The sequence below is a fragment of the Neovison vison genome, chromosome 5 (assembly GCF_020171115.1).
Source record: "Neovison vison isolate M4711 chromosome 5, ASM_NN_V1, whole genome shotgun sequence".
NCBI lineage: Eukaryota > Metazoa > Chordata > Mammalia > Carnivora > Mustelidae > Neogale > Neogale vison.
The window spans coordinates 45,938,298-45,950,342 of NC_058095.1; the positions used below are offsets into that span (position 1 = coordinate 45,938,298).

The 12,045-nt window shown below is 40.3% G+C and overlaps 1 protein-coding gene across 2 annotated transcripts in view; it reads right to left on the bottom strand.

The window, feature by feature from the left end:
- The window catches only part of KAT7 (lysine acetyltransferase 7), a 33,973-nt gene that overhangs the window by 18,893 nt on the left and 3,035 nt on the right, over positions 1-12,045 (bottom strand). For both annotated transcript variants that reach the window (XM_044248730.1, XM_044248729.1), the window contains exons 3-5: positions 9,590-9,766; positions 6,239-6,478; positions 1,560-1,642 (exon numbers count right to left, since the gene is read on the bottom strand). In XM_044248730.1, coding sequence (XP_044104665.1) covers positions 1,560-1,642; positions 6,239-6,478; positions 9,590-9,766 — 500 coding nt within the window. The remainder of the gene's footprint in view (positions 1-1,559; positions 1,643-6,238; positions 6,479-9,589; positions 9,767-12,045) is intronic.

Here is a 12,045-nt window from a genome sequence, read left to right on the forward strand (position 1 = left end):
AGTAAATTAAAAATTACAGAGCTTTCAGTAAATGCAGGAATTAGTCTAATTTTTCCACTTGGGATTCTAAATGTTAATAAAAATATAGATCTTTCAGAAATTCCCCAGAGCCACCAGGTTCCAGCAGTAGAGATGGATTATGTGGAGCCTCACTGCTCTCGTGAAGAAGAAAGCATAACAAAGGAAAGACTCAAGAAATGCTTTCCTTTTTTTTTTTTCAGAATTTTCTTCCCCAAACTGAATTCTTTCTTCCTCTTTTTTAAAAATAAATTGCTTAACTTGTTCACATTACCACAAGCCAACAATTTACAAGTTGTACTTCAGGAAGACTTCTATGTGAGACCATCCACAGTATCCCATCATGATACTTAAAGACAAGAGGCAGAGGACAACTCTCAAAAAGAGATCATTGTTCATTTCAGAGAAAGAAAGACCTAGTGCCTTGTCGGCGTCTGATGCAGATGTTGGCCGAGCTGTTCCTGTCTTGATCAGGTCTCAGGCAAATGGCAAGATAATGGGAAGACCTACCACTCGCTCTTACATGGAGCAAAAGAAATGACCTTCCTTACACAAGAGATTTGGAATGAAGAAAAATAAGAACGTTTTCATTAACCTTAAAATCCATATAAGCATTCAAAGTATGCTACTTTGCTGAAAGAGTAAACACATCAAGAAATGTCCCATGGTGTGGTCTAGTTGTGAATAAGAAACCAAATTCCTGACTCAGAAAGAACTAATGTTGGCTAGGGATTCTAATTTTTCATAGGATGAAACCGGCTCAGGCAGGAATAAATCTGTGACCTTGGCATTGTCAGAAAATAACAGCCACAAGAACGACAGTTAATACTTTGATCCAATGAGCTTGGATAACCTATCCAAATACTACCCACGCAAACCATTTAATTAAGAACGTTTCGACTCTTGCTTCCCTATTATTAGTTCCATCCTTGGTAGCAGCAACCCATACAGGAACATGTAAAAGAGGATCCTGGGCTCTCCCCCAAAGCCATTACCCCAAATCCCAAAGGTTACTTAGGACGAAAGTCTTCAAGAATTTAAAACAAGAATTAGCCAAGAGTAGGCATGACTGAGAATAACAAAAAGGGAAAATGTTCCACGGAAACAGAGAAATAGGAAAATAATTCTGAAAAACTTTAAAGAGCAAAATGTCTTCACAGATTCATGAGGAGAGAACCTAAATCATAAATATTGAGATCACATATTTATGCAAATTAGTTCCTAATGGAAAAGGTACCTGGCAGTCGCTGAAGTCAATTTTCAAAGCAAAGTATCGAGACACTAGAAGATGATACTCCAAATATTCCATATATAATCTCCCTATTAATTCCCTTCAAAGCATTCATTACCTCCTAGAATTCTTTTACATTTAACTATTTTTTTTTAAACTGTATTTTTATTATCTTTCCTCCACTAGAATATAAGAAAAAGGACCTTGCCTATTTTGTTCACACTGGATCCCCAGGGTTTAGCCAAGTGCCTGGCAAACCTTACAGCAGCACTCACTGGGTAAGTACACATCAAGTAATGACTACAATTACCTTGCATTCATCTGCTGAGAGGTTATGATAGAGCGGGCATCCTGAGATGGAGAAATGTCTCTCGTGTTTTCCTGTAAGATGTCCTGTTAAAAGAGGGAAAAACTCAATCTCAAGATAAAAGATTTAAGCTCATCAAACAATAGTTTTCTGTACATCAACCATGTTATTTTGCTGTATCTTTTTTATCCAAAATATATCTGATCACAGATTGAATCCACCAAAGAGGTAAATGACGGGCCATAACTTGCGCCCACAATAAATTCTTTTCTTCCACAGGATGGATCTGGCAATCTTTGAACATACTTGTATATGTTCAGTATCAACTGTAGTTCCTTCTGTTCTTCTGATAATGTATTTCTCAAATTCCAGAAAAGTCATAAAGCCATATATTTATAATAAAGGAAACAAAAAAATGAACATTTCCTTTCAGTGAAATCTAACTTTCCTATGCTAAATTTTCAAGTTATATGTATACTAAGTGTTCCTTCTTTTCTATTATGCAATGCTATCCAATCTGAACTGAGTTCTCAATAATCAAAAGAAACTTATGGAAAATAAAGAAAATGGACTCTTCTAATCTACAAATAAGCATATTTTGATAATTCTGAACCAGATTAAATGTATTTATTTTCTTGGCGGGGGGATTAAATATATTTATTTTCTTGGATTTTGTTTAAAGATTCAGGCTTCTTTGGTGCCTGGGTGGCTCAGTGGGTTCAAGACTCTGCCTTCGGCTCATGTCATGATCCCAGGATCCTGGGATCGAGGCCCATATCGGGCTTTCTGCTCAGCGGGGAGCCTGCTTCCTCCTCTCTCTCTGCCTGCCTCTCTGCCTACTTGTGATCTCTGTCTGTCAAATAAATAAATAAATAATCTTAAAAAAAAATTTATAAAGATTCAGCCTTCTTCTGTAATCAGACTTTTAAATAGGCAGTTAGTATTTTCAATAGCCAAGATATAAAAGCAACTCAGGTCTCTATTCATAGACAAATGGATAAAGAAAAAGGTGTTCTCTACACACACACACACACACACACACACACACAGAGTGTTACTTGGCCACAAAAAAGAATGAGATCTTGCCATTTGTGATACGGATGGACCTAGAGGGTATTATGCTAAGTGAAATAAGTCAGTCAGAGAAAGACAAATATCATATGATGTCACTCATATGTGGAATGTAAGGAACAAAACAAAGGAAAAAGCAAAGAAAAAAAACAAAACCCGACTCTTAAATACAGGAAACTGGAGGCTGCCAAAGCAGGGAGGGGAGAAAGGGGTAAAATAGATAAAGGGGATCAAGAGTACACTTATGTTGATGAGCACTGGTTCATATATGAAATGCCGAATCACTACTGTATACCTGAAACAGATTAATCTAACACTGTAATAAATAAATGGGAAGTTAGCACAAGGCACTCTTATGAGTGGACAATGTTAGTAAATAACAATACAAAAAGCTCATTTTATCTAAAGGGTCATCTCCTCACTTTTCTATTTTTCATGTGGCTTTGGGAAACACACAGGGAACTGAATGTCACTTCCTTTTTACACATCTCTTTAACCAACAGGTTTAAAAAGCCTTTGGGTAATGGAGACATTGGCATTTAAAAAATCATACATGATTTATGGAGTAAGCTTTACAGGATGAAATTAATCCAAGTACTGGGGGAGAGAGGAATTAACATATGATATGCAGGCTGCCATTTCTCCAGGACTGTATTATTAAAAAATATGATTTTAGAGATCCATTCAATTTATCTTGCACAGAAAAAACTACCCTCAGTGATCAAACACCATGTATAAAACATAAAGCATCGATACTACAGAAAGCCTTCTTTCTATAAATATTTCTTAAAAAAATACTTCTATAAGTATTTCTTTCTAAGATATTATGCATCTATAACTTCTGGGTAAATTATTCAAGTCATGTCTTATTCTGGAATATATAAACTGAAACCGATCTAATGTGTCTATATCAAAAGTGTTAAAAAGGATAACCAGTCTATTGATCTAGCAGTTCTACTGCTACAAATTTATTCCTACAGGTTTTCTTAGGAAGATACCAAAATACACACATACAAGGCTATCCACTCCAGTATTATTCAAAATAAATAAAATGAGAAATAATCTCAAGATCAATCCATACGGGACAATGTAAAAAATTTATATAAACTATCAATATAATAGAATTCTCTGTATTATTTAATATTTTTTTTAAAGATTTTATTTACTTATTTGACAGACAGAGATCACAAGTAAACAGAGAGGCAGGCAGAGAGAGAGGAGGAAGCAGGCTCCCTGTGGAGCAGAGAGCCCATTGCGGGGCTCGATCCCAGAACCCTGGGATCATGACCTGAGCCGAAGGCAGAGGCTTTAACCTACTGAGCCACCCAGGCGCCCCTCTCTGTATTCTTTAAACAGATGAAACTCTGAGAAAGGTAAAATATCCAAGATGCCAAACGATCGTACTTTCCCTTTTGTGGATAACAAAATAGAAATATATGTATATATACATGTGTATGTGCTCGCATGTACACACAAACTTACTGAAAGCATTCATAAAAAGCTACAAGAGGGGTGCCTGGGTGGCTCAATGGGTTGAGCCTCTTGCCTTTGGCTCAGGTCATGATCTCGGGGTCCTGGGATAGAGCCCTGAATTGGGTTCTCTGCTCAGCAGGGAGCCTTGCTTCCCCCTCTATCTCTCTGCCTGCCTCTCTGCCTACTTGTGATCCCTCTCACTCTGTCAAATAAATAAAATCTTTAAAAAAAAAAAAATACCAAGAATAGTTTTATATCCAGGGATATGAGTGAAGGAAACCTTTATGCATTTCAAGGCTCTTGCAGGGTTTTAAGTTTTCACGAGCACAGACTACTTTTATACCAAAATTATTTTAAAAAATTAATGATATTATTTTGCTGAACATAAAGAGTAGGACAGGATCAAAAATAATTTCAGCAATTTTTTTAAATTAATCTCTATGTCCAACATGGGACTCGAACTCAGAATGCCAAGATGAAGAGTCACAGGCTCCACTGAGCCAGCCAGGTACCCCCTGATCAAAAATAATTTTGGAAGCTCAGGTTCGTACTTTTCAAACTTTGCCAGTACATTAACACCAAAAGTCAAAGTAAACTTTCCTCTGATGCAACAGATTTACACATATCCTCTCATCTACCCCACTAAGGGGGGTTAAGTACTGAGAATAAATAACATACAGTTAGGCCCGACTCTGACCTCGTCTCCTTGTGCCCATTCTGGTTGCTCTGCCCTAGGCATACTGGCCCGTAAGTGTGTCTCAAACTGCTTAAACATTCTCTTGCCCCACAGCCTTAGCACTTGGCTGTGAGAGTGAATGAGTGTGTCTATCTGTGTGTGTGTGTGTGTGTGTGTCTGTATATATGCACAATACCTTACCCTCTCAGCACTCCCTAATTTTCCTTCAAGGAAATATCTCTAGTTGACGTATTACATATCAACCTGGTTTGCCTTCCCCAGTTAAGACTATAAGCTCCAGAGGGTAGAAACTTGGACATGTTCCCAGCTACACCCCCAGAACCTAAAACAGTGTCTGGCATGTGGCAAACAGAGCACATGAAAGTGACAATTTAGGGAAGCAGGGAGAGTGACAAGTAGGGCCTGAGTCTCTGCCATCTGGCGAGTAGATCCCCTCACCCTCTTGAAGCATTAGCTAGCACTCAAATACCAGTGTTTACATGATGATGTCTATGCTTAGTTTTTCCACCATTTACCCAAGAAACTCATTTAGGCTAAAATGATTAGCTTCTTCAAGTGATGACTGGTGTGATGTTCAGAGGAACTTATGCTCTAGGCATTCTGAGGAGTTGAGATTATCAGAGATACTGGTGCTAAGACCAGGAAAAGATCCAAATACATTAAATGCTAGGGAAAACATACTGTGGGCCTGTAAAGCAACAGCTTACTCTGTTCTACCTTTTTTTGGAACCTGATAGCCCTGCTGAAAAGTTCACAAATTTGAGAGGTAGACCCAGTGGAGAAAAGTCTATAAACTCCATCAGCGCCTTCCAGCTCTAAACGAAAGCTTAATCCCAATGTCTGCACAGAAGCTCACCTTAAGGACCACTGGTTTAAACAATTATAAGAATCTGCCAGTAGAGGTAAAGGTCATAAGAAAACACTGAGATATTCTTCTATCTGAGAAGAGATACTTGTCTGGTTTATACTTATCAAGTATACAAAGCCTAAAACCACTGAAGTCACAAAAGTCCAGCATCTCATCTGCGCCCTTTTACGTTCACGACCACGCAATAAGAACTCTGTTTTTCTCATTTTCTTAGCAGCTCTGGCCACACAAGCAGTACTTTGCATTAGTTACACTCCTCATGAAGCACGAACTGTGCACCACACAATGAGCCATTTAGACACAACCGGTCTTCCGTTTTGTATCTGCAGGAAAAAGGAGGAATCTTTTCGCAGGGAGAAACTCGCAGGAAACTGATTGGTGCATCACACTTCTAGTCCTTGCAACCAAGAAGCAAAAATACTCTACTCGAGTGGGCAACTCAGTGATGCTCTCAGCGCCACCAAAGAACCCAAGAAGCTAGATCACAGGAGAACACAGAACATCTCCTCATGATCCTAATTCCAGAGGGCGAGAACCATGGAACACACTTGTTATGAAGCCAGTCACACTCACCTAGAGAGTTACAGCCTGGAGTAGGACACTTCATATTGAAATTGTAGCTTTCGTGGAAGCGACGGCGCTTGGGGCGATGAGAGAGATCGCTGCCTGAGTCCTTCAGGGACATGTCCTTGGCAATGCTCTCATCATGAGACACGTTGGGGCTGGAGATGTCTATATCAGACTCAGAAGAAGGGGCATTTCCAGTTGGAGTTCGAGGTGGAGACTCATCATGATCAGCTGTATTTTTAGTTTCTAAAGCAAAAGCAATTGGTAGAAGCTCATAAGTGGGGTTCTTTTATTTAGAGGTTTACTATTTAGAAGAGTTTATGGGCTTCCCAGATCCTCTATCATTTAACCAGTAACTTTTAGTCACTTATCTGCTGTAAAGCTACAAGGAACATGAAAAGAAACTAACATCATTACTTTGTGCGACTTTACATTCTGAGTAAAATTCAGTTTGGGATTTATCCTAGTACATTTCACTTATCTGTGTTTCTCGTAAGCCCCCCATCATGGGTAATCAAAACTGGACAGAAGAAATATTTCTTTAAAATGACCATCCAGGGGCGCCTGGGTGGCTCAGTGGGTTAAAGCCTCTGCCTTCAGCTCAGGTCATGATCTCAGAGTCCTGAGATCGAGCCCCACATCTGGCTCTCTGCTCAGCGGGGAGCCTGCTTCCTCCTCTCTCTCTCTGCCTACCTCTCTGCCTACTTGTGATCTCTGTCTGTCAAATAAATAAATAAAATCTTTAAAAAAAAATAAAATAAAATGACTATCCAGGGCGCCTGTGTGGCTTAGTGGGTTAAAGCCTCTGCCTTTGGCTCAGGTCATGATCCCAGGGTCCTGGGAACCAGATCCGCATTGAGCTCTCTGCTCAGTAGGGAGCCTGCTTCCTCCTCTCTGCCTGCCTGTCTACTTGTGATCTGTATCTGTCAAATAAATAAATAAAATCTTTAAAAATATACATATATAAAAAATAAAATGACCATCCATGGGGCACCTGGGTGGCTCAGTGGGTTAAGCCTCTGCCTTTGGCTCAGGTCATGATCTTAGGGTCCTGGAATCGAGCCCTGAATGGGGCTCTCTGCTCAGCAGGGAGCCTGCTTCCTCCTCTCCTCTGCCTGCTTCTCTGCCTACTTGTGATCTCTGTCAAATAAATAAATAAAATCTTTTAAAAATAATAATAATAAAATAAAATGACCATCCAGGGGTGCCTGGGTGGCTCAGTGGGTTAAATATAGCCTCTGCTTTTGGCTCAGGTCATGATCCCTCGATCCTGGGATCCTGAGCCTGCATCGGGCTCTCTGCTTGGCTGGGAGCCTGCTTCCCTTCCTCTCTCTCTGCCTGTCTCTCTGCTAACTTGTGATCTCTGTCTGTCAAATAAATAAATAAAATCTTTTTAAAAAAAAAATAATAGAATAAAATAAAATAACCATCCATAGGGTGCCTGGGTGGCTCAGTTGGTTAAGTGTCTGCCTTTGGTTCAGGTCATGATCCCAGGGGTCTGGGGTTGAGCCCCACTTCGGGCTCCCTGCTCAGGGACGAGTCCGCTTCCCCCTCTCCCTCTACCCCTCACTACCACTTGTGTGGTCTCTCCCTCCCCCTCTCAAATAAATGAATAAAATCTTTAAAATAAAATGACCATCTAACTTTCCTCCCAGGAAACACACAGGATGGAAGATTAATAAAAATGGGTGTCCTTCTGGATGACATACTTGGTGTGAGTGTGTGAATGAACTTGACTCCCAAGCTAACCTGTTAGTAATCTAACAATTCAGATTATAAATCATGGGTTGTATGCCAAATGCGTACAAGGGCTGAGCAAGGCCAAATCGAGAGCTGACTGTCCACCTCAAGACAACTACTGGGGCACCTGGGTGGCTCAGTCATTAAGCGTCTGCCTTTGGCTCAGGTCATGATCCCAGGGTCCAGAGATCGAGCCCCACATCAGGCTCCCTGCTTAGTGGGAAGTCTGCTTCTCTCTCTCCCACTCCCCTCACTTGTGTTCCCTCTCTCGCTGTGTCTCTCTCTGTCAAATAAATAAATAAAACCTTAAAAAAAAAAAAAAAAGGAGGGGGAGGGGGGTTGGGAGAAGGGGGGTAGGGTTATGGACATTGGGGAGGGTATGTGCTTTTGGGTAAATTGGAAGGGGAGGTGAACCATGAGAGACTATGGACTCAGAAAAACAATCTGAGGGGTTTGAAGTGGCGGGGGGGGGAGGTTGGGGTACCAGGTGGTGGGTATTATAGAGGGCACGGCTTGCATGGAGCACTGGGTGTGGTGAAAAAATAATGAATACTGTTTTTCTGAAAATAAATAAATTAGAAAAAAAAAAAAGAAGAAGAAGAAAACACCAATCTTCCAATTCAGTCAATACGGTGAGTGAAAGACCATCTCATGTTCTCAGAACTTTCCAGGATTTATTTGTTTTGTTTTGTTTTTTAAGATTTTATTTATTTATTTGACAAAGATAACAAGTAGGTATAGAGAGAGGAGGAAGCAGGCTTCCCTGCTGAGCAGAGAGCCCGATGTGGGGCTCGATCCCAGGACCCTAGGATCATGACCTGAGCTGAAGGCAGAGGCTTTAACCTACTGAGCCACCCAGGCGTCCCAGAGCTTTCCAGTTTTTAAAAGAAACTAGTAACCCAGGTTTTCTTCATTTTTTATGAAATTCTGTATTTCCAAATGCTGGCAACAAACTTTTAAACATGTAAACACTTGGGCACCTGAGTGGCACAGTCAGTTAAGTGTCTCTTAGTTTCAACACAGGTTGTGACCTTGGGAATCCTGAGATCAAGCCTGGAGAGTCTGCTTGTTGCTCTCCCTCCCCCTCTGCTTCCCCACTCTCTCTCTATAAAATAAATAAATGAATCTTTAAAAATAAAAATAAAAAAAGGTAAACACTATGCAAGCAAACCAACAGAGCATGTTGGCAGGCTGGAAGCCCCAGTCTATAACCCATGCTCTAAGGCATCTGATTTGGGCTGGTGAATCACTATCTCAACAGCTCACAACCCCCATTTCCAAGGTCACTCCTCCTCAGAAATTCAGAGGTAAGTGGACTGACAAGCATGACTAGAGGAAAATCTGGTGCAAGCTTTCTTCATCTATGGGTAAAAGGTCTCCAGTCCCTTTTGCCTATTATGGGTTCCATCTAATTTATGTGTTACTCTAGACTTTAAGAGTACTCTAGTACAGAACTGTCCTCAGTGACACATTCAAGAAAGGAATCAGGCAAACTGCATTTACCTAGCTGAATATTGTCAGTCTTGGGCATCTACCTGCAGTGGCCTCAAGCCTTCCTTAAGAGGGAATTGATGAGATCCTCTCTGTAATTGACCAAATGATCCTATATTCACTCACCTCTATCTGAAAAGTCAACCACTTGCTCAGTTTCTGAGCCAGACGAACGAGTCTGCCGAAGAGGGTATTTTTTCGGAGTCACCGGGGTAGGCTGCTGCTGACTACGGGTCACTCTTCTGGTAGAATAAGCAGGCTCCTCAGTGCCAAAAGATTGCAAATTTCGAACAGGACTGGAATCTGATCCCCAATATTAAAGATAATAATTTAAAGAGAAAAGAAGAAAATTTGTTTTCTTATCCATATGATTTATTAGCATGCATGCCCTCCTCTTCATACTTCACAAAATCTAACAAATAGTTAACATATCTATCCTATTAAATAAAGTATAAGCTAAAGAACCTAGATCAGAAGTAGAGGTGCAATACAGTATAGAATTAACAGTTTAGGTTCTGGAATCAAGACTGACTCCCATTCCATGCCACTCTACCATACCGCCTAGCTATAGCATCTTGGGCAAGTTCACCTCCTTCAAGCCTTTTCCTTGATCTATAAAAAAGGTAAAACACTAGCTGCACATTCCTCATGTTTACTGTAAGAAGTGAGATACTTCATATAAATTTCATCGAATATGATCCCTGGTACCTAGTCTAGTACTTTCTAAATATTAGCTGCATCCTCTCTTTCTTCCCTTAGTCCAACCCACCAAAAAACACATATTTTATTTACTACTAAAGGTATAACAATATACAAATATTTCCTTTCTTTAGGGATCTCTTGTGTTCTTCCTGATCATGCTGATACTCTGAAGCAAAGTCGTAATAGGTTTACAAAAAGTGAGGCCAAGAACATGGTTTTGGAATTTTTTAAGATACCGAAACCTATTCTGAAGCACCTGGCAGCCTCGTTACATCTCTAATTTGATGATAATTTAAAAAGAACTAGAGAGGGGTGCCTGGGTGGCTCAGTTGTAAAATGTCTGCCTTCAGCTCAGGTCATGATCCCAGGGTCCTGGATTGAGCACCGCGTCAGGCTCCCTGCTCAGTGGAGAGCCTGCTTCTCACTCTACCACTCCCACTGCTTGTGTTCCCTCTCTTGCTGTGTCTCTCTCTGTCAAGATAAATAAATAAAATCTTAAAAAAAAAAAAAAAAAAAAAGAACTAGAGAAAGATTCAAAGCTGAGATTAAACCATATTTTAGATGACAAAAGATCTTTAAGGTGATATGTAAATCTCACAGGTTCTCCTAAGAACAAAACTAAAATTCTCAAGCTTTTCAGTAAAAGAATTCAACACAGAGCTAGGCTATCAGCTTGCATACCTCGAGAAGGCTCAATTCATAACAGAGCCTACATTTTGCTTTTGAGAAGGCCACCTTACATAGACTACATTGTGAACGATGCCCCTGGGAGTTGTGCAAGTCCCCGGTTATGATGTATAACAACTAGGAAGAGACCCAGGGCCCAGGTATTTCCTAGCTGTTTTGAATATTTACAACTTTTAGGTGCCCGGGGCAATGACCAATTACACTCTGTAAGAATATTATAACCCCTTCTTTGCATATACTGTTTCCTCTGCCTAGAATAACATTTTCCCATCTTTCAACTTGTAAAGTCCTATTAGATCCTTTAGGATCCACCTTGGAGACCTGTCCCAAATTGCCGGCCCCATCTCTGAGCTTCCAAAATATGCTATGCCAACCTCTCAGAGCCCTTACCACAATGCATGACCATGATCGACTGACATTTCTGTATCTTGCACTAAACTGTGAGCACCTTACGGGCAGGAACTCTGATTTTTCTATCACGGCATTCCAGTACACAGCATAGTATCTGAATTACAGCAGTCATTTATCGCTATTCCCACTGTGCTCAAAAAATAAACACAAACTGAGACTCAAGAGACAACAGCGTGACTTCAACTGAAACGTTAAATTCAAAAATAAAATAAAGAACACCTGTGGAGAATGTTCCCGTTTTCTTGCTTGAAAAACCGTTTTTTCTCTATTTTGCAATGTGCTCATGAAGCAGTGACCAAATGGGTACTAGTTAAGTGCTTGAAGCCTATTACAGTTTCCCCCCTTCCCCTTAATCTGTTATCACCTACTGATTACCAGCTTTGTGCATTAACTGCAACCTTCTTCCCTCCCCAGAGAATCCCAGAGCAGAACCAGGAGGGATTCAGGGGTACCCTCCAAATCTAAGCTGAGACAACTCAATTGCACAAGAGAGCCTTCAAACTACCTTCCAACACAGAGATTTTCCATTCTGTACAACCAAAGCGAAATTCTAGGTATTTAACACTGACAGTTGGGTGTAACTAATTATATCTAATAATTGCGTCTGACTACATTACAGAATTAAATATAAGTTTTGGAAGTAAGGAGAAGTACTGAACCTCCTCAAAAAACAAGTTCAAGAGACTATTCTAAGGCCCTAAGTCTAAACCATTCCAACAGGAAGTGAAGAGACGGCATTCCCATTTTACTGATGGAAAAGCTGTAGTCCAAAAAAAAGTGAA